At 41.8% G+C, this 23,805-nt stretch overlaps 1 protein-coding gene across 10 annotated transcripts in view; it reads left to right on the top strand.

Moving 5' to 3' along the window:
* FRYL (FRY like transcription coactivator) overlaps positions 1 to 23,805 on the top strand; it is a 250,991-nt gene that overhangs the window by 151,008 nt on the left and 76,178 nt on the right. For 6 of the 10 annotated variants that reach the window (XM_083168231.1, XM_083168181.1, XM_083168125.1 and 3 more), the window contains 9 exons: positions 466 to 564; positions 2,101 to 2,202; positions 4,023 to 4,067; positions 8,875 to 8,978; positions 17,732 to 17,840; positions 19,989 to 20,075; positions 20,673 to 20,844; positions 22,687 to 22,819; positions 23,605 to 23,712. In XM_083168231.1, coding sequence (XP_083024357.1) covers positions 466 to 564; positions 2,101 to 2,202; positions 4,023 to 4,067; positions 8,875 to 8,978; positions 17,732 to 17,840; positions 19,989 to 20,075; positions 20,673 to 20,844; positions 22,687 to 22,819; positions 23,605 to 23,712 — 959 coding nt within the window. The remainder of the gene's footprint in view (positions 1 to 465; positions 565 to 2,100; positions 2,203 to 4,022; positions 4,068 to 8,874; positions 8,979 to 17,731; positions 17,841 to 19,988; positions 20,076 to 20,672; positions 20,845 to 22,686; positions 22,820 to 23,604; positions 23,713 to 23,805) is intronic. The other 4 variants (XM_083168279.1, XM_083168182.1, XM_083168296.1 and 1 more) reach the window with 1 other exon arrangement.

Here is a 23,805-nt window from a genome sequence, read left to right as displayed (position 1 = left end):
TAAGCCTACTTTTTCAGAACACTTTTTATGCTGAAAAAGCCCGACTTGGCTTATACTCGAGTGAGGGTCCCACTTGAGTCAATAAGTTTTCCCAGTTTTTTTGTTGTAAAATTAGGTGCCTCGGCTTATATATGGGTCGACTTATACTCGAGTAATCTGCAAAAAAAAAAAGATTTAGCTCCAACTTGAATTATTTTAGATTTAGATGACATGTTTAGAAAAACAAATAGGAATCAAATAAAATATCAAGGAAACATAGGATTAGCAATGTCCTAGTATTACTCCTACCCCTTGTCATCATCGGCTGCATTTAGCCATATATAACCAGGTTTTGTTTCCTATATAGAAAGTATTCTCTCTAGAGCAGTTTCGCACACAGATATTTTGTAGCATTACGGTTGATTGTTCTCTAACAGACTGCAGCAGTTAATGTTCTTCATGTGTCTTGAATTGATCTATTTGCAGGCTGTAAAAAATGAAGTGAATGTGCCATGCTTAAAGACGTTTGTGGAGATGCTGTACCAGACCACGTTTGAGCTGAGCTCCAGAAAGAAGCATTCCCTGGTGAGACGTGTTCATGTGGACATATATCCATCTAAATGTGTAAAAGAGTTTAAATAAGTTCTGCGTTCGTGTCCTCTAGCTTCAATACATCATTCAGCTTGAGATGCCTGTCGTGAGTAAGCCGGCAGCTCTGCTACAATTGGGTGTAATGTTTGCCGAAAATGCGTCTTGTTCACATCATTATGAGAATGGGACACACAAGCAGACACTGTTGATTAAAATAATATGCAATATGCCTTTGTTCTGTGTGCAACATAGAAACATAGAATTTGATGGCAGATGAGAACCACTTGGCCCAACTGCAGCTATATCTGCATACAATGTGCTACAGCACACAGTCTTCCACTGTAATATAGCATTTTGTATGCAGTTACGACTAGCCCCGTCTAGAAGGGCTGTTTAACTTGACTGCAGCAAGGCTGTAGTAGGACACATCTGTACATAGCCACAAGATGGTTTCACGCAGGGCCGGTGCTAGGGTGTCCGGCGCCCTCCTGCAAACCATACATTTTGCGCCCTTTCACATTGCCATTGCAACAAGCTGAAGCCCGATTGTGGGAGTGTATGCAACATGCGATCCTGTGGAGGATCTCGGGTGCATGTACATGTATGCATACACCATCTCAGTGCTGTGTTGCAGGCACTAAAGGTGCCCATACACACTGCGAGAATCGCATATGTTATGGGCTAGATCGCATTGCACGGCATGCATGCAATGTGTGTGCGATGCAATCCGAAAGCAGTACAAAAAGTATGTGCAGCACTCGTGACTGAGGCAAAAAGGAGAGGAGAGAAGGAGGAGATGGAAGAAGAGGGGACGAAATAGAGGGGGGCGGAGTGTTGAGGACTGGCTGTGGCACTGGCACAGCACACTAAGAAGAGGGAAGGAAGGGGAGGCGGTGTTGCTGCCTGTTTGTCATCTGATTGACAGCCTACAGGCACAGGGAGCAATAGGTAGGGGGCGGATCCGGACATGACATGTCATCCAGGCATTCGCAGGCAGCGCTACATGCCTCAGCGCAAGTGTCCATGAGGAAGAGGGGGCAGGTCGCAGGAGGAGGACAGTGTGTGTGTGCGGTGCAGGGAGATGCTCAGCCTCTCCATACTGCTGCCCGCTGTCAGACAGGTGCTGCGGGCAGCGTGCAGGAGGCAGTGACACTGAGGGCTGAGGCAGCTTTAGCAGAGCAGGGAGGGAGACAGCGCCTTTTCAGCATGGCGCCTCCCTGCTTTGCAGGAGCTGCTGAGTGGGTAGCGCCTGCCCTGGTTTCACGGGAACCCCTTCATGTTCTAATAAACTTGTCTACTTTAAGGGTGTATCAAATATGTGTTTGGTTTGGGATTCTAACAAATCTACAGGTGTTTTTTGTTCTGAATTTTGCATAATTTTACTTCGGCCATTTAAAGGCATCACAAGAAGATCTAAATCCATGCAGCATGTATTTCTCTGACTGTGATTGGTGAGCATGTCTGAATGATGTTCTCCTGCAGGTCACTGATATGACAATAAGTCCCCTGTGTAACCCTTTGTATTCCCAGGCTTTATATCCGCTGATAACCTGCTTGTTATGTGTCAGCCAAAAGCAGTTTTTCCTCAACAATTGGCACATCTTCCTGCAAAACTGTTTGTCACATTTAAAGGTAGGTGTCGTCCCTCCCTGTCCTGTGTCTAGTACGGTAATGAGTCTATTGCAATCACAAAGGTACACGTTTGTCCGGTTTCTGGGGGTTTCTTATCTCTCTCATAATTTTTATGTTTCTGCTTTTAATTGTACGGAATGGTAAGTGTGGGTGTTACATCTTTGGAACAAATGAAGATTTTCTACATTCATTATGGGCTATTGTTGGTGTTAATTTGTGCATTCATTCTTGCTGTTGTATTTGAATGGTCTTTCTGGCTGTCGAATTATATTTTTGCTGGGAATATGGTATTAAAAGGGAAAAAAAACCTTCTTACCTTGAATCGTTCTGCGTCATGTAATGTTTAATGGTGTTCTTCCCGTGGTAATACAGATTTAATGTACTTGGGGTGGCATTAAGCATCAGATGATTAGCTGCATGTATTTTGATTAACGACCTAAATCTTCCATCTTGGTAACAGCAGAGTCAAATTTCCATTCCATGTCCAAGCTGTTCTGCTTATTACACCCTTCACACCGCTCTGCTTCTCCCTCCTCATCTCACGTCCCTGTGCTTGATTTGCTTCAGAAAACTTTGTTTCATTCTATTATTTTTCTGTTTTTGTTTCCATCCGTGTAACCTGCACCCATACCGACTACTACTAACCAGAAATCATTTAACTAATATGTTCCTGACCGCTTTCATTTATACAGTTTTTACTGTTTAATCCTTCAATGTAACCCACATCCATAATGGCCCCAGTGCTAACAGCAGTAATGTAATTAATGGCATGCTTTAATCCCTGTCTCTTATAAATGAATGCACCTCTTGCTCATGATGCAATGAAGTCTTACAAATGAGTTTGCCAAGATCCTTTTACCATACTTCATTCTGATCCAGACAATGAGTGCATTAGATAAGGTACTTTTATACTGAGCTCTTGGAGTACAATTGATTGAAAGCTATTGCTTAATCATAAAGAGCTGCTAAATTAAAAAGCTGCTAAAGGTATTAGTAACATGTAAGTGGTTCAGGGTGAGGTAAGAAGAGACTAGTGTCAGGGATTTTTCTAATGGGTCCTACACACACAGCGATGTATGTAGAGCGACATAGCTATGCTACCGTAGGTAGGGCAGGGCTGCATGGGCTGTCCGCTCTGTGTGCTGAGAGAGCTGACAGCGCCAGTGTTCTCTGGTGGCTCATGGGGGATCTCTGTCGACTGCTCCCTTCGGAGAAGTTACCGTAGTGTATGGGAACATTAACTCTCTCTGCACATGTTACATCTGCCCCACCTGCAGTGCAACATGGTTTTGTCCATTAGAGAAAAAATGTGCTTTTCAATCCGTTCTGAATTAGGCCGAAGTCTCACTGCAGTGCAGCATGGTTTGTGCAGACTTGCTAGCATTTTGCTTTGCTCCCTATTCAGAATCACTCCACGTCTCCAAACATGTCTGTTTTCCACCCAACTAGAAGAAACCGTATTTGGAATATTGTAATACCCTGACTAGAGTGGATCTCTAAGTAAGTCGTCTTGGAGGAATGGAGGCACTCTGCTCCTCACCAAGACGCATGGAACCCTATATAAATACATGTAAAACCTGCCACTGGTTAGGATCTGCTAGGTATGGGAAGTGGATGCTGGCAGGTTAGTAGATCTAGGAATAACTTGTATTCATCGCAGAGGTCGCACAGTTGTATGTCACCAGTAGAACCAGGACCATTACCCCTTCCCCTGCTTCTTTTGGTTATGTGCTATTTGTTTTGTGCGTTTTTCATCTAACATGCATGTGGCTCCATTCTCATGTTGGTTATGTTTTGCTGTCTCATGTTGCTTCATTTAGATGCCATCTAACAACAGTATCAGAAAGCAAATAGAAACCCTTCAGGTGAGTTCATGTAAGAAGCTGCAACGCAGGAGGGCTCTGTCTGGCCAGAACAGACAATCTATGGGGGTTTCTTTTACTTTTTATTTATGGCAATTCATTGGATCATTTCAGGAAGCTATACGCACAGGACTCTGCAAAACTGCTAATGGGATAGAAACGGTCACAGTGGAAGCGGGTGCATTATCATTATGTTTAAACTTCTATTATGATCTGTTTAATCTCTTCCTGACCACTTATCTTATTTAAATGTTTGAAACAGCCTATACTATCGGCCCAATATGCAGGTCTGTTACTACTCCCCCAGACTCCCGTACTTTAATATGCTGCAGAGTGGGAGAGTTTGGATTACATTTGGAAACCCCCCTCTAAAAATCCTGCATTTGCCACTGGGGTTTGAGCATCACTTGGGATAGTTTTTTTGGACGGAAGCAAAGCATCATGAGCGTCACATGTCTTTTCTGTGTATAAAGAGTCGTGCTACGGTTACTTTCTCTCGGTGGTATATGTAGGGCCCGGCTTGAGTAGGCTACAGCAGTTGCGTATGCGATTTTACACTAATACCGCTACAAAGCCCCTCCCTGGTTCACATCCGTGCGTAAGAATGTGCATCTGAATGTGGCTTCCTGTGTAAATGATCTCTACACAGCCACTCCGCGTAGCAAGCTGCCACACTCCCAGAAGATGCTCCATATCCATGTGTCAGATTAATCACCACCCAGGAACGTTCCATACATTTCAAATACAGTTCTGCTAAAGTGAGCAGGATCTGAACTGTGACTCTAACAAGAAGAACACGTGGGGTGCCGGATGCGGTCCCGACAGTTGGGATCCCTAAAGTCATTTACCTGACGTCGGGATCCCGACGATCAAAACTCAGACAGACGGTTGCACGACGGCCACCGGCTATTCTCCCTCATGGGGGACCGACCACGACCCCCATAGAGGGAGAATAGAATAAGTGGTGAGCGTAGCGAGCCATCGTGCCCGCAAGGGGCTTTGTTGCGCTCACCATGCTGTCTGAGTCCGGAAAGTCGGGATCCCGACGTTGGGTTAGTGACTGTCGGGCTAATGACTGTTGGGATCCCGACTGTTGGTACCCTATACCACACCCAAACACGTGTGCACACCATCACTGCATCCGACATAGCAGCCTCATCCAGCCCAGAGTCAGACCTGGAGTGTTCTAATGCAATTACTTTAAAGCTTTTTTTGGATTTGTAAATTAATCTCGGATCTACTAAAACCCACAAAGTTCTTAAAGGTGGTGTTATCCTTCTATTTGGCAGGGGGGGGGGGTGTATTCAATTCCACCTGGAAATAGCAGCCATCAGTATCCGGGACTCACCTGCTACAGATTCACCTCCCTGTATAAGCTAATCTGTATTGTGGAATCCGTGGCAGTTTCCAACTATCGGCATCCGTTTTTGATGATACAGGGACTTTACATCTAACGGAATATGTTCCTCTAGTCGGAAGAAATAACCTGACGTTATATAGGTCGCTATTTCCTCCCAGCAGAATTAGCGGCCGGAATTGAATATCTGTCATTGAGACTCCATTGCCTGCACTGACATCCAACCACTGTTCTGTTAATGTCCTCTGTACCTTGCAATGTTTTGTTCTGTGCGGTTACTCTTGAGTATGATCTGCTTCCACTGGAAACACCTGCGTGACAATTAACAGGTTTGTACTACTTGTTTGGCAACAAAGTATTGCACTGCCTTCCAAACTGACATACGTAATATTATTTATAGCCATCTGTCTAAATCATTATCAGGGTGATGATATGGGACCTATTATATGAGTTTTACAATGGGTAGGAAACTATGAAGGTTATAGGAAAGAAGACACAATACAATAGAGGGACACATGAAGGTATTATAGTTGAACTTTGTATAGGACTCAAGTCTTGTTTGGTTTCTATCCAAGAATGTCAAGAAAGTGCCCACATTTTGGTGACCTCTACCGAGCAAGGGGTGAACCCTCCTGTATCCTGTCCACTTCTGCAGTAAAGTGGGCGGGACGCCAATGGCGTGATTTGCAGTAACCTGCGCTGTACTTCATGGGTTTTTGCAGAGGGGGCGGGACTGTAATAATGCAAATTATGGCCTAAAGCTTTCCCCCAGTTGCTCCTGTCACTGACCATCATGGCTCAAGGAGTACTGGGGGGAATATGCCTTGAAGATGTTAGTCTTGTCTGTAAAATAAGAATATCAGGTTATGCTGTATCTGACCAAAAGGCAGCAAGGTACAGCAGGCCTGGCCAACCTGTGGCTTTTCAGCTGGTTGGCCCACCATTCCCTGCCACAGGCTTAGCCTTCCCTAATAGCAAAATTGGAGAATGCATGCTTGGACTTGTAGTTCCTCAATAGCAGCAGGTCGGCCCGGTCTGCTGCACAGTCACTACTGTCAGAAAGACGTTTTCAATGTGCTGTTATACAGATGGTTAAATGGGTGTTGTCTGGAGACTGACCTTGTTTGGTAACATAATTATGAACATGCCCACACTTGTGCCTGCCAGAGCTTCATCCACACTGAGTTGCAGCCTGCACACTGACAGTACTGCAGAGTAGTCTTTATGCCTTTTGTAGAGAACTTTCCAGATATAATTTACTTTTATTTATTGATGCTGTAAACCAGTGGTGTCAAATTCATGGCCCTCCAGCTGTTGTGGAACTACACATCCCAGCTTGCCCTGCCACAGTTTTAGCAATCCATTATATAAAATCTGTGGCAGGGCATGCTGGGATGTGTAGTTCCATAACAGCTGGAGGGCCATGAGTTTGACACCAATGCTGTAAACAATATCAGGCTCTAATAAAGCATTGTTCCTGCTTGGTTCTATAAAATACATTCATAGAAATGTAACAGGTGTTTGCTATTTTTGGAGCTTGATAGCCGCCTCTTTTTTCTGTTTCAGGAAACTCTGGGGCAGATTTATTAAGCTTGGAGAAGAGATAAACTGGAGATAAAGCGGAGAAAAGGTAAAAGGAGATAAAGCACCAGCCAATCAGCTGTGTTTGAAAAAGACAGTTGGGAGTTGATTGGCTGGTGCTTTATCTCCTTTTACCTTTTCTCCGCTTAATCTCCAGTTTATCTCTTCTCCAAGCTTAATAATACCCCTTTTACACCAAAATCCCTTGTCGGACCCTGGTCTTTGAACACGGAAGTTTCCAGGGTCGGACCCTGCTTCATACCCCATTTACACAGCACTTCAACCTGGGTCGGACCTGGGTCTGCACCATTTACACTGAACCTGGGTCAGCCCTGCTTTTCCCTATGGATGACATTAAAAATGTCAATTTTAGGACTGATAAACTGCCAGCCAACCTTCCCTCAATGATTTAAATAAAAATTAAAAGACATGAAAAGTTAGCATTGAAAAATGTTGGTTGGTTTATTTAGCAAAATATTTTGTCAAAAAGTTATATTCAGTGATGCAGCAGCAGTCAGTTGGTCGACCTAAAGATGGTCGACAGTCATTAGGTCGACATACTGCAAGGTCCACATGGGACAAGGTCAACAGGTCATTAGGTCGACACAAGCATTAGGTCGGCAAAGGATTTTTCACTGTTTAATGAGCCGACATATACCGACAGGCGGTATTTCATGCCCTAATATCCACTAGGGCAGTGATGGCTAACCTTGACACTCCAGCTGTTATTGAACTACACATCCCAGCATGCCCTGCTACAGTTTTACTATTTGGCCATGCTAAAACTGATGCAGGGCATGCTGGAATGTGTAGTTCAACAACAGCTGGAGTGTCAAGGTTAGCCATCACTGCACTGGGGCATTGTGGGAGAATAAAATAGTGTGCCGAGTGCATGGACACTTAAAACTGTGTCCATGTCGACTATGTCGACATTCGGGTAAAAAAAAAAAAAAAACAGTGAAAAGCCCCATGTTGACCTTTTGACTGTCGACCTAGACCATGTCGACCTAATGCTTGTGTCGACCTGATGACCTGTCGATCTTATCCCATGTCGACCTAGACACCTGTCGACCTTGCAGTATGTCGACCTTATGACTGTCGACAATCTTTAGGTCGACCATACAATCCATACCCCTCCCCCCAGCCCCCCCAAAACAAACATAAATGATTTCTGTAGGTAAAGTATATATCCCTTAAAAAATGGAGTCACTGGAGTGGGAGGCACATCACGCACCCTCCTCCTTTAAGCTCTTGGTCCCACTACTGCCTGACAGCGCTGCATCCTAGTGCCAGATAGGGTTGTGGCAGGTCCAACTGTGGAGTGCCAGGTAGCAGCCTGTGTGCACTGTCCGCACGGGTTGCTGTCTTCTGCTGCTGCAATGCACTGTGGAATGCATGGTACTGACTTACGGAAAGGCGTCCCATGCTTCTGGTATCCTTTCAGCACTACCCAGATATCCTGACCTGGGTTGGGACCATTTACACCGCTCACGACCCAGGTCCGACCAGTGTTCAACCCTGGTCAGGACCTGGGTAGGAGACCAGTGTCAATGGACCTGGGTTGGTCCCATTTACACCAACACTGACCTGGGTCCGACCTGGGTCCGACCTGGGTTTTTCGTTGGTGTAAAAGGGGTATAAATCTGCCCCTAAGTCCCATTATTAGGGAAACTGTTTGGTCTTGCTGGTTTAGTAATTCCTGATTATACGTCTGTTTGCATTAATTATTACTGGATATTTCTATGGAAGTCTCATTACGTGCTTGTCCTGGTTCTGCAGAAATTACATTCAGTACTCTGGTTCTGGCCTGTGTATAACTGTCACTGTCAAGTTGGCTTCTTTGTAATGTCATGTTTGTTTTCTTTGTTTCAGAATAAGGACCCTAAAATGTCTCGCGTTGCACTGGAATCCCTGTACAGATTATTGTGGGTTTATGTTATTAGGATAAAATGTGAAAGCAACACTGTAACACAAAGGTAGGTATAAATGTTCTTCAGCAATGCTTGGTTTGGTTTTACTAGAAATAAACTTCTGCAAACTACAACAAACAGGAATGGCTAAAGTATAACATTTTAGGAAAGCTAATTTCAAATTATTCAGAAAATCTTTAAAATATATTGAGTGGGAAACATTATTTGAGGGGAATAATGCAGAGGAAATGTGGGGAACACTAAAAAATGTGATCGCATCACTAACCACTAAATACATCCCAAAAAGCAATAAAGGTAAATTTAATAAGAAAAAGCCATCATGTTGGATAAAAAAAGTAAGGACAGCAATCAACAATAAGACTAGAGCATTTAAATTTTATAAGGATAACGTGAATGATGAGGCATTCAGCAAATACAATGAATTAAATCAAATTTGTAAAGGGTTAATAAAAGTAGCTAAAAGGTAAAATGAGGAGCGCATAGCTTCTGAGAGCAAAACCAATCCCAAGAAATGTTTCAAACACATCAATAGTAAACGAATAATTAAAAATAACATAGGCACACTAGCCAATAAGGATGGTAAAAGCTTTACAGAGGATAAGGGAAAAGCAGTAGGGTTTACGAATTCTTCGTATCAGTGTTTACCTGGGGAGAACAGACAGTGGAACTTACAAGTACCGCAAATGAAACAAGCAAGCCACATCTTAATATTACTTTCACAACAGATGAGATAAAATTGCGGCTCGGCAAAATAAAAATAGACAAATCTCCAGGCCAAGATGGGATTCATCCTAGGGCACTAAAGGAATTAAGGGAGGAATTGGCAACCCCTCTGTATTACATTTTTGATAACTCACTTACATCGGTAAAGTACCAAAAGACTGGAGAATAGCTGAGGTAGTGCCAATATTCAAAAAAGGATGAGCCAGCTAATTACAGGCCTGTGAGCTTAACATCAACAGTGGGTAAATTATTTGAAGGTTTTTTAAGGGATGGCATCCTGGAATATTTAGATCTTCATAGTTTAATTAGTATCAACCAACATAGGTTTGTGAAAAATCGTTCATGCCAAACAAATTTACTAGGCTTCTATGAGGATGTCAGCAAGAATCTTGATAATGGAAATGCTGTAGACATAGTCTTCTTAGATTTTGATAAGGCCTTTGATACAGTGCCGCACAAGAGGTTGATAAACAAAATGGAGGAACTGGGAATAGGAGTAAGAATTTGTAGGTGGTAGGGAACTGGTTGTGTAATAGAGAACAGAGAGTGGTTGCGAATGGCGCAGTATCAAACATGATACCAGTACTAAGTGGAGTGCCACAAGGGTCGGTACTGGGGCCCATTTTGTTTAACATATTTATTAACGATATTGGGGTAGGAATACTCAGCAAAGTTTCCATCTTTGCTGACGACACATAATTGAGCAGAGTAATTAGATCAACTGAGGATGTCTCCAAGCTTCAAAATTATCTTAATAAACTAGATTATTGGGCAAACAAGTGGAAAATGAGGTTCAATGTAGATAAATTCAAGGTTATGCACCTTGGGAGACATAACCAATGTGCTAGTTATACCTATTAGTGCTAATAACCTATGTGCTAGTTACACCTATAACCTAAGCGGGGAGGCATTGGGTAATTCAGAACTTGAAAAGGAGTTAGGAGTACAAATATATCAGGGGACAATAGAAGGAACTGTCCAGCGCACCTTTTAATACAAGGAAGGACTCTAGGACACGTGGGCACGAGTTTAGCTTAGAAGAGAAAACATTTAGTTTCCTTGGAAAGAAAAAAATTTTCACGGTCAGGGCAACTAAACTATGGAACTCTCTTCCTGGTGAGGTGGTGTCGGCAAACACAATAAATACGTTTAAAATAAGGTTGGACAAACATTTATTGATTAACAACTTCCAGGGGTACAATTAAGAAAAACAATCTGTCTTTAAAATAAAATATCAGTATTCACTACATAAAAACAAGTGTTAAGCTAATAAACCAAGATGGACGCAAGTCTGTTACAGCCTTAACTACTATGTAACTATGTAACACTACTGTCCTGCCTGTATAATCTCAGTCATTATGGAGTGCATTGTGTACTAATCCAGCAGGAATATAATTTGGATGCTCTACATTGTGCAGTATCTAGTCTTTATAATACAGAACATAGTCTTGCAGCAAGTAAAGGTTTTTTTATGTATTGTTTTGCTGGGTATGATGGGAAAATGTTTAGATAGAAGGCGGTTTTTAGGCTTGGCTGGCCAGGCAGCTGTTTTTCAGGCTCAGCTGGTCAAATTTATTTCACAGAGTAGTTTTATTTTTCTATTTCGTCATTTGTGGCATCCTGTTCCTCTTTTAGAAATGGTGATATACATCAGTAACTCAATCACTGTAAACCCATAATTATGGGGCTCATACATCTGCGGGACGATTCCCCATTTGACTGACTGCAGTTCTGTTCGCCAACCGCGCATGCAGATCTGTGGACATTTTATGATCTGCAACCCCCCTGGGAATGTACAATATACTGCATGCTAAATATCCCAGACTCGCTGGTTCCGATCAGTTTTGGGTCAGAATCGGCAAACTGAGGATTTCCAACATGTCAGGATTCCACAATCCATTGAATCAGGCATCGGGAGAATGTTTCAATATATACCTGATGTAAGCGCCCCGTTATTCTGATATCTGACCCCCACACATTTTTTTTAATGCATTGTTTCTTTTCACGTTAACCATAGATGAACCTTTGGAACCATACACTGCACAATTACTGTTCATGCTCGCTGTTTAGTTGCCAATTTGTAGTGATAATCGTATTGTGTATGGCATGACCTTATTTATATTCTGGATGGCTTGATGATAAAATTATGTAATAAAAAGTAATTTCTAAATTAATTAATATACTCTGTAAGCAGTAACGGAGCTACTGTTTTTAATTGTAACAGGTTATAACTCAATTTTAAATGGCATTAGTGACTTCCTGCAGTCTACAAGTCTCATTTGGTTATTATGTATAACATTGTCGGGTTCTTGAGTTGAGGTTATATTGTCTCATTCAACACCAGCACATAAAGGAAATGCAGAGGGGTATAGGGAGGGCCAGGGGTTGTAGAGATCATGCAGGATAAGAGAGCTTATACCTCTCCAAAGATGGGCCAACACCAATGCGACCAGGGGGAGATTTATCGAGTGACCTCAAGGACTGTATTAACGTCCCCTCCTGTTATTAAATGCTCCTTGGAGTAATTTCAGGAACAAACTCTTCCACCACGTTCTGAGCATAGGTTGAGGCCAGGGTGATGGCCATATGTGAAGTATAGGGTTAAAATCATATACATTTAAACATGGTGCTCATACAAAGAGATGAAATGAGAAAGTGTAAAGAAGTAAAGTATTTAAAAATATGTCAGAGCCCGTGGTCTGCTGCACTTAATTTGATGTTATTTTTGATAATATTCTTATAGGTCTCCCTTGGGTCTTATCGTGTCTGTGTATTCTTGCCTATATTTGGCTTGTGCCCGGTTACCTATTCAGATATGTTACATATACGAATATATGCTGATTCCTATTATTGCCTAATTATATTGGCGTTTAGTTCAGCATATTTTCTGTTTATCCAAGAAAAAGGGGGGGGGGGGGGAGAGGGAAAAAAGCTTTTGTGCGGGGTTTTTTTACTGTATCTCCTCAGAATTTGAGGTTATGCCACTCCCTCCAAGTTCGGGGATTGTATTTACCCCAGCTGATAGTAATATTTGTTGGAATTTTTGATTCCCAAAAGATTTTTACGAAAAAAAGGTTTTCTGTGTGTAGTTTTCATGTGCACATATCGCCTTTCAATTGTGACTTTAATATTTACAGAGTGGCATGATTTCTTAGTTGGTCTATCACTGTTCACTTCAATATGTATTCCTATGCTGCTATGAGGGTCCCTGTCTGGACCGACAGTTGGAGCCCTATTGCAGTTTTTTAATTGGATATCTGTTAGAAGTTTATTCACAGTGATTCTCCAGCTAAAAGATACACATGCATTTGCTCTGTCTTTATTTGCACATGACAAGGTGTTTGTTCAGCACTCACTTGTGGATTATGCTGGTATTATCTTTATTGGTTGTTATATAAATTACCACATTTGTATCATTTTAGTTGCAACAAGCATCCCCCGTCAAATGGTTGGAGCTTTGCTACAATCTCCTGTTTTGGAGAATATTTATATTGATACTATTGTTAGTGGTAATTCCCTGTATGTCTGCACAGCTTTATTGTATGTGCTTTTCATTTAGTTTATATGCGATTTCAGAAAAACCTTTTGCTCCTATGCACACTCATGAGCTGCGTTCCCACTTTAAGTGATTGGTGCTTCTTGTATCAATGTGTACATATATTTGTGTTATAGCATCAATAACTTTCCTCACTTCTTAGTGAGTATCCCCGCTGGTTGTCCCCACACACACACCCAAATTATCTGGATTTAGATCATATACATTTTTATAGCATTGTTATCATATAGTGCAGCTAGAGGTCGGGCTCTGACAGCTCGACGCGCGTTTCACCTATAGAGGCTTTTTCAAAACCAACCGAGTGTCTCCTTAGAATTATATTTATTTATTTTCCCTTCCAATCAGGCTGCGTTGCTGTGGTCACATGTTCTGGCATAAACCAATCATATGACTGTGGTTATTCCTATTATCAGACGGCAGCCTCGTCCGTTTTGCCCTATTTCCGGGTCACATGATCTGCGTCATGCGTCACTCGTTCGTCACATGGTCCGGACTGTCCAATCACTGTGCCAGGATCTCGATCTCGGAGTAAGTTCTACCCGGGACTATGTATATTGTAGTTTGAGCTTTATAAATGTAATGTTTATGGTTACTTAAGTAACCATAAACATTACATTTATAAAGCTCAAACTACAATATACATAGTCCCGGGTAGAACTTACTCCGAGATCGAGATCCTGGCACAGTGATTGGACAGTCCGGACCATGTGACGAACGAGTGACGCATGACGCAGATCATGTGACCCGGAAATAGGGCAAAACGGACGAGGCTGCCGTCTGATAATAGGAATAACCACAGTCATATGATTGGTTTATGCCAGAACATGTGACCACAGCAACGCAGCCTGATTGGAAGGGAAAATAAATAAATATAATTCTAAGGAGACACTCGGTTGGTCTTGAAAAAGCCTCTATAGGTGAAACGCGCGTCGAGCTGTCAGAGCCCGACCTCTAGCTGCACTATATGATAACAATGCTATAAAAATGTATATGATCTAAATCCAGATAATTTGGGTGTGTGTGTGGGGACAACCAGCGGGGATACTCACTAAGAAGTGAGGAAAGTTATTGATGCTATAACACAAATATATGTACACATTGATACAAGAAGCACCAATCACTTAAAGTGGGAACGCAGCTCATGAGTGTGCATAGGAGCAAAAGGTTTTTCTGAAATCGCATATAAACTAAATGAAAAGCACATACAATAAAGCTGTGCAGACATACAGGGAATTACCACTAACAATAGTATCAATATAAATATTCTCCAAAACAGGAGATTGTAGCAAAGCTCCAACCATTTGACGGGGGATGCTTGTTGCAACTAAAATGATACAAATGTGGTAATTTATATAACAACCAATAAAGATAATACCAGCATAATCCACAAGTGAGTGCTGAACAAACACCTTGTTATGTGCAAATAAAGACAGAGCAAATGCATGTGTATCTTTTAGCTGGAGAATCACTGTGAATAAACTTCTAACAGATATCCAATTAAAAAACTGCAATAGGGCTCCAACTGTCGGTCCAGACAGGGACCCTCATAGCAGCATAGGAATACATATTGAAGTGAACAGTGATAGACCAACTAAGAAATCATGCCACTCTGTAAATATTAAAGTCACAATTGAAAGGCGATATGTGCACATGAAAACTACACACAGAAAACCTTTTTTTCGTAAAAATCTTTTGGGAATCAAAAATTCCAACAAATATTACTATCAGCTGGGGTAAATACAATCCCCGAACTTGGAGGGAGTGGCATAACCTCAAATTCTGAGGAGATACAGTAAAAAACCCCCGCACAAAAGCTTTTTTCCCTCTTTCCCCCCCCCCCCCCCCCCCCTTTTTCTTGGATAAACAGAAAATATGCTGAACTAAACGCCAATATAATTAGGCAATAATAGGAATCAGCATATATTCGTATATGTAACATATCTGAATAGGTAACCGGGCACAAGCCAAATATAGGCAAGAATACACAGACACGATAAGACCCAAGGGAGACCTATAAGAATATTATCAAAAATAACATCAAATTAAGTGCAGCAGACCACGGGCTCTGACATATTTTTAAATACTTTACTTCTTTACACTTTCTCATTTCATCTCTTTGTATGAGCACCATGTTTAAATGTATATGATTTTAACCCTATACTTCACCTAGATAACAAAATCCTCTTTTGTTCCTAAGAATATAAAGGAATAAAAATAAAGAGGATATCTTTTTAAAGAATAAATCTATTAAAAGTTATATTTTATCTTGTATTCATTACTACAATACAGTACAAACTACCAAAATATATAGTGTGCACTCAAATAGCGTAACTCCTTTCTCAGCACTTTTTTTGTGCTACCACAGTTTTCTGTATATCTTAAGTTACCCTGAGTGGCACCCCAGCACGTGAACTGTGAATAGCGGGTAACACGGGTCCATAAATAGGAAAAAAGACGACCCATTACGAGTGTGCAGACGAACTTCCTACCCGTCCTCTCCCCATCATTTTCTTGATGGCCATATGTTACAGAAGGCCAGTCAGTATTACATGCGGATCTAAATAAAAGGAGTCCTACAGTGAAAGGGGAGGAAATTGTGAGATATGATGGCAGTGGAAGGAAGCGTAGAAAGCATTGGGAAAAGCTAGTGTGAGAATGTGTGACGTGTGCTGCTTAAATACAGTGTGTGCCTTGAGACACTTAAAATGCTGGATATGCATAGTATGATATTGATGAGCATTATTTAAAGAGAGACTGCATCAAATAGAATTTGATCATGCAAATGGCAAGAAGCCACCTTGAACTGATTCTTTCAGCTGAAGGGTCCTGTGCCTGGAAATAATGACATCGTGGTAAGTTCTGAGGGGTAACCGCAAGAGCTCCCGTCAGATGGTCAGCACAGTATAATTTCTGATAGACCGAAGTAACAGCGATATTGTTTACAATTCCTCTCATAGTGGACACATGACAGCCAGATTGATAGGTCGCCTTCAGGGCTAAATTATAGGTTATATGTTTTGCCTTTAATTAAATTAGCTTCTAGCATGATATCTTGAGGTCTGCGTCCACATACTACAGTGTACTGTGTCATTGGTTCTTATTGAGGGTTCCGGACGGGGTCCCGACAGTTGGGCAGCATTCACCCAACGTCGGGATCCCGACTGTCAAAACACCGACAGCCGGGTTCCCGACGGCCACCTGCTATTTTCCCTTGTGGTGGTCCACGACCCCCATAGAGGGAGAATAGAATAGGTGGCGAGCGCAGCGAGCCCGCAAGGGGCTTAGTTGCGCTCACCATGCTGTCTGGGTCTGGCCAGTCGGAATAATGACTGTCGGGATCCCGACTGTCGGATCCCTATACCACACTCCTTACTAAAAATGTAATAACCTGGTCATGTGGGAATTCATGCTAGTGTTGCCCATTTTTTAAAGCAGCAATATGATGCAATCATTTACAGCAGCAATATGGTTTTGCCATGTAAATGATTGTCGCTTTATAAAACCGACCAGTGGGAAGAACACTGATTTTTTTATATTTCTGTACTTCACTATGACATTGCTTGTTGCGTAGGAAAAGAGTAGCTCTTACCTGCAGCAGCTCCGGTCTCAGGTGGTGCAGGTATTGGCTGATTTTCTCCCCAGTTAGTGCACTTCACCTTTGTAGTTCCCCAGCTGGGGATTCCTACAGTACTTGCAGGTACTGTAGGTGAAGGGCAGGTATAGGCCATGCAGCTCAGTGTGTTGGGTAATTGTTCTCTAACGTCTGGAATTTCAGGTGCTTTTCTGGCAAGGGCCACCCGTGGTGTGGGCATCTGACAGTAGTGGAACATCTTATTTTTATTAAGAAAATGTTTTATTTTTACACCCTACATTGGACCCATTGTATCTCTTGTGTAGTTTTAATCATTTCCATAGTGTAAAAGTTGTCAATTTCCTGGATCACCTGCAGCAAGCTAATCACAGAAGAGCCGCTTCATCAGTGCTGCACTAAGGGGTGGAAATATCAGGCTGGCAAAGCCCAGTGCTGGATGTCCTGAAATTGGGAGGCCCAAATAGCTGATTTTGGGTTTCTAGCACTAGGCTGTAACCAGTATTTTTTTTAACATGCAGAAGTAGGCAGAAAAGTATTGAAAGTCCTTCAGTTGGATTGAAAACTATTTCATTGGCTAATAAAATAGGTGGATAATGTATAGGGGTGTTTTTCACCCTCTTTGTCATACATACAGGACATTTCTCTCCTGAAACCCCAGCCAGCTTTGGTGGTCCAACCAAAGTCTTCTGTCTGCAGCTTGTCCCATCCATTATTGCATGTGAAAGAAGAGTATGACTCTTCAACAGCACAGGTTGTAGTTACCAATGTCCCCTTCAGGTCTGCGCCTGGTGTCTATAATGGCTAGTCTGCCAAAAATGATTCAATAAACATCTATTCTTGCTAGATATGGTCAGTTTCTCATCCCCACTGTGATAGAGCATTCCAAAATCTTATTATATTTCATGTTTTCTTGTTGTTTTTTTACAGCCGCCTTATGAGCATTGTATCCGCACTTTTCCCCAAAGGCTCCCGTAGTGTAGTGCCCCGCGACACACCTCTTAATATATTTGTGAAGATCATTCAGTTCATTGCTCAGGTAAGTTGACTTAAATATTAACATCATACATGCTTGCTTAACAAGAAACCAGAATGTGGGGTGTGCAATTATCAGCAGCTGGCAAGGGGTTGTCACTCCCCTAATTTTCAAAAATAATAAAAACACAATATGCCAGCGCTGGCTGAATGATTGTTACCAAGACGGTAGTATAATAAATTATATTATTAACTCTACTTAATAGAAATGTAAAAATCAATATAATAACTGAAGAAAATATACAACAAAATACATAAAAAAAAAAATAAAGGATGGGGGTTTGTGTGACATCAAGTGGTATAAAATGCAGGTTTTAAAAGTCAAATGTTACGGAATTATCCATAGAATGGGAAAGGTTTCATATTACCAATTGTAAATTGCTCCACTGATGATTGCTGGATATCGGGAATATTGACAAATGCACTCCAGTAGTTGATAAGCAGCTGGAATGATGATGAATGGATTGTTCTATAGTTTGAAGAGCTAACAGTGTCCTGATGGTGACCACTGGTTCTCTGGTAGGTCTCTGTAGGGATCTGGCTAGGCATCCCAACAGCTGATTAAACTTTTTCCAGACTCAGGTGGTGCTCTATGTCTTTCAGGAGATGGAATAAAACAGTGGATAAAAAAGGATCCCAAATGTATATGCTCAACGCGTTTCCCCGGATCAGTAAACTGCCGGCTTCCTTAAGTAGAGTTAATAAATATCATATATTATACTACAGTCTGGGTAACGATCATTCAGCCAGCGCTGGCATATTGTGTTTTTATACATGCTTGCTTGTTGTGTGGTGCTGACCTTCTTACAGCCTATATTGAGCTTAGGCCGAAGTTCACATTTGCTTATAGTGACAGTGCTCCCAGTGCTGATGTATGGCCAACTTTAATGATTCAGACTTGTCAGTGCTACCATTCCTAACCAGAATCTACCAGTGTAGTTACACCTTATTGTACAGAAATGACTCTGCTATAGTAATTCCCTTATGTAATGTGAATTGTTTATCTCTAATTGCCAATTGTAGATCCGTACACCAGCATAGATCATAAACTTCTGTCCTTGTTGTTAGTGTGGTAGGGTGCCTAGTCTCCACCATGCCGTAAGCGGTTGGCGGCTTCATTATGCACTCACTGTTTTACAGAACAATCGAAGTTAGTCGGGAGGCACCATTTTGGGAGGAGCAATTAAAAACAATGGGGCAGATGTATTAAGGCCTTAACAAGAGATAAATGTAAGGGTGATAAAGAGAGATAAACGTCCAGCCAATCAGCTGCTTACTGACTTTTTTCAAACACAGGCTGTAACATGGCAGTTAGCAGGTGATTGGCTGGATGTTTAGCTCTCCTTATCACACTTGTATTTATCTCTTGTTAAAGCTTTATACATCTGCCCCAATGGTTGAAATATATCCAACACTCATTGCTACTCTTTTCTTTTGTAAGATTGTCCTGCATGCTCCAGAATTACTGTATGTGACGTGCAATCATAACCTAATATTCTACATAAAATGTGCCCTTATTCATAAAACGTTTGCTTTTCTGCATCAATGCATTTCCTTTCTTTGAATAATAAATGATACTTAGCATATTGCACACCATTGGCCTGATTCAGATCGGAGTAGCTATTGCTGCTTACATAGATGCGGCACATGTCTCTCTAATCTGGTAATGCAGCAGCAGGCGGCACTTCTTCTGCATGCATCAGTTATCCACGCTGCATCCTGGGATATAGCATCAGACCATATGCAACACCATTGGCCGGCTGCGTGACCAAGGGGTTGTGCCAGCCGGCCGCCTCAGATCCAACAAAGAGACAAGTAAATCTGTCATCCTAGTCCTGTCTCTACCCCACAACGGTGGCAACACACATGGTTTCGGGTAAGTGAGGCCCTCACTGTCACCCACCATCAGCAGTCTGCATTCAGCTTCACATACCCGTATTGCACATGTTCAGTACGAGTCTGCAAAGTATTGAATGTCGGTATTTTGCAGCATGTGCCGTAGGAACATTACACCATCACCTGGGTTGAATATTTCAATATGCTGTACTTTTTTGTTATCTAGGAGTAACTGATTGTGGGCGACTTACGGCTCTTGTTCCTACATTGCTGCTTACATTTCAGAATTTCTATTTTTTTTTCCTTCTTTTATTAGGAACGTTTAGATTTTGCAATGAAAGAAATAATATTTGATCTTCTGAGCGTTGGAAAGTCCTCCAAAACATTTACTATCAACCCAGAGGTAAAACTATTACTCTTTATTTCCAGCTGAATAGACTGCAATACAGACATTCCCTTTTGTGTTCAATACATTGAAATATTACACATTACTCGTCATTCTGTTTGCCTGACAACCTCACAATACAGATGTGTTCACCAGGTGCTCAGAGGTTTGGAACGGTCTGATCAGATGTAATTAGGGTTGGATTAAGCTGCTTCTATCATGTATGACCCAGTTACCCAGCAAAGTCAGACTCATTGGTCCGCATTGTCATCTATGTATACTGTATAAGAGACGCCTCTGCTGCTGGCACAGACATCGCAATGATATTAGAGTAAATGCATTTCTATAATGCGGTCCTTTCTATAACAATGCAGTTCTTACAGCAGGCATGTCTAAACTAGGGCCCTCCAGCTGTTGTGAAACTACAAGTCCCAGCATGCCGTGCCACAGTTTTGCTATTAGGGAATGCTAAAACTATGGCAAGGCATGCTGGGATGTGTAGTTTCACAACAGTTTGGCCATGCCTGGCTTACGGTAATGAATGAGCCTGCCTTCCAGTACTGTAGATCCTTAGCTGTATCCCAGCACTCACCCTCTTTGCTGTATGTCTTTCAGAGGATGAATATAGGTCTCAGAGTCTTCCTCGTTATAGCTGACAGCTTGCAGCAGAAAGATGGAGAGCCCCCTATGCCAACAACTGGAGTGGTTCTTCCCTCAGGGAACACCCTACGTGTAAAGAAAATCTTTCTGAATAAAACCCTCACAGACGAAGAAGCAAAAGTCATAGGTTTGTTTACAACGTCTTTTAATTACTCCGGTGTTTGCTGCTTCATACCTAAAGATAACAAGAGTAATGACTTCTAATCCGGTACAAAATTGTCCGTCCACCGTGCTTATGTGCCAGCTGTACGGTACACTGTAGTCCGCTGACCATGATGTTCTCTGCTAGCACCATAACCTAATTTAGCTTCTTTTTTGTGAGATGCCATATTTGTATTGTCTTTGTTTATATGTTCCATATTGTCATTTTATTATTGGATCAAAAACTTTACTGATAAAACGCGGTTTTGCTAGAGCACTCCATATCAGTACCTAGTAATGTAAAGGTGAAGCCCTAAAGGAGTTTTATCTTTACGGATTACAGTTGTAGGTTACATTTTGTTGTGAGAGTACATTTGTGTGATCTAATGGGGATTATGAAACTTGCAGTATAACGTCACAAAATCATTGATATATGTTGTAGTATGGGTGAAATAATTCCAGTGTATGATGGAAAACTGCATAGTCCTCAACAAACTTAATGAATAGTTGCTGCTTTATTTCTATGAGCGATTGCCCATATCAGCCTAAAGGGGCATACACACAGAGCCATAATAACCCGTTATTTAAGTGATCTGTCTAGATCAGCGTGTCTCAAACTGTGGGTCCTGACCCCAAAGTGGGTCCCGACCTTCTCAGCATGGGATCTGTTGAATTGTCTGTTAGACTCCTCCCATCACTCTGTGCCTCCATAATGCTGCCATGTATGTGCTGTCTGCTGCCTACACATGTGATGCGATGGCCTTCTGCAGTACCTTGCTGGGGTCCTGTAATTATTTTTATTGTCAGATGGTGTCCCCGAGCAAAATAGTTTGAGGATCCCTGGTCTAGATCACTTATAAATAAAACATGGATCGCTCCATGTGTGTACCCCATAGCGATGGCGATGCTTTAGAGGACACTGGTTAGCACAGATCACCTATACGCGTATCGTGACATGAACAGTCTGGCCACCGGGAAGCTCAGAAGCAATTTCCATATCCTACATTACTCAGCATGTAGGCTAGGCAAAATTGCTCTGTGTGTATGAGACTAATATTAGGTACACACCAGAGCGATTACGATTGTGAGACGATCGTACCATGGTCGCACGATCTGCATACAATCCGATCATGATCTGTATACAATCCGATCATGATCTGTATACAGTTGAATGGATCTTTTACATATCTTGACTGCAGCAGGTAAGATTTCTAAAGCAACCAGTGGGGATGCGAATCGGATCTAAAACATGCCAAAACATGACCAATTTACATACAATCAGTCGAGATTGCTTCGAATATGGGGGAATTGAGGCCAAATCATTCTGGTGTGTACCCAGCATTAGACTATGTACATTTTAGAATGATGGGATAAGATATTGTATACTATTTCCCTTGCTTTCCTGGACATCTATTTGATGTTATGTACACACTATATGATGAGACGTAAGATCATGATATGTGCAGAGCATCACACAATACCGATCCATCAAGCCTGCATGTACATTATGTGTACACATTATACAATATTGTACTGAACAAAAACGTAACCATCGTGTACAATAATGCATAATGTCTATGGGCCTTTAAATAACAGCAATTTATTCTAAATAATTTAGCTGCAGGGTAGTATGAGTAAAGCACGTTGATTAATGGCAGATTGTCTGATACAAATGATGGTGTAATGACGTTTGTGCTCAGTGTGTGTGTGTGTGTGTGTGTGTGTGTGTGTGTGTGTGTGTGTGTGTACGTGTACTAGATAGGTATATAGTGATATTATGTACACACCACAGTGAGATAAGTGATGTTGTTTTGACCTGTCCCTGCAGGGATGTCTGTTTACTATCCACAAGTACGCAAAGCATTGGACAGTATACTACGGCATCTTGACAAAGAAGTTGGCAGGCCAATGTGCATGACAAGTGTGCAGATGTCTAATAAAGAGCCTGAGGATATGATCACGTATGTATAAGAGGATGGCGTGTCTATTCGCACCAGTATTTATGCTTAGCAGAATTGAGCTGTAATATGTTTGATGTAGTTAAAGCCAGTGATCAATAATGATCCCAGCAGCTTATGTTTGCTAGCAATTACAGTACCGCATGAAGCCGCTCCGTGCTGGTAATTAGCCTGAAAGCATTTGTAGTATGAACTAGAGGATTAAGGTGCATCGTTCTGGGGTGCAGGCGGCCTGACCTCACATGTATACTCTCTGTTATTTAAATTGGATGGAAGAAGTGGTTTTAGCCATTCAGTGATGTTCCCACATTTCCCAGGCATTATAATCTACCTCTTCTTTGATAAAGTAGCTCTTCAGAAAGCTGGAATTAGAATATAAAGTTTGGAATGTTTTTTACAATCTGTTCTAGAAGAATTGTGTAGTATTCCTCCACCGTCCTGTCTCATGTATAAGGGGGGTAAGCAATCTGGCCATGTGGACTGGCAAGAGTGGAGTTCCTGGTTTGCTTCATTTACCCTTTTATAGAAACAAAACCATAGAGAGAGGCAAAATGTAGGGTTCGCTTATTAACTTTGTTTTAACATGGTTATCATTATCTACCTGCATTATTAATAATTACTGTTCTCTGTAGCCTAAGCCTGAATCGTTGAGTGACTAGAGCCAGAGATCTCAGCTGCTACAGCTGTAATTAGTCTATACACACATGTCATATGAATATTACGCACAGCAGCACTTCATCAAATGTGCATGGTTTCTGTATGTTACTTATTTACTGTGTTTTTAATAGGGGAGAAAGAAAACCCAAGATCGACCTTTTCAGGACGTGTATTGCTGCTATTCCAAGGCTTATTCCTGATGGCATGAGCAGAGCTGACCTCATTGAATTGCTATCAAGGTACAGTGCCTTGTGTTCTGCGATAGCCTGCCCCTCCCTGCTTTATATACATTCCCCTTCCTGGTGCACAACATTGTCTACTATGTCACTACA

The sequence above is a fragment of the Crinia signifera genome, chromosome 1 (assembly GCF_055691185.1).
Source record: "Crinia signifera chromosome 1, ASM5569118v1, whole genome shotgun sequence".
Taxonomy (NCBI): Eukaryota; Metazoa; Chordata; class Amphibia; order Anura; family Myobatrachidae; genus Crinia; species Crinia signifera.
The sequence above is the reverse complement of the archived record's forward strand: the minus strand, read 5'-3'. Positions and strand labels throughout refer to the sequence as shown.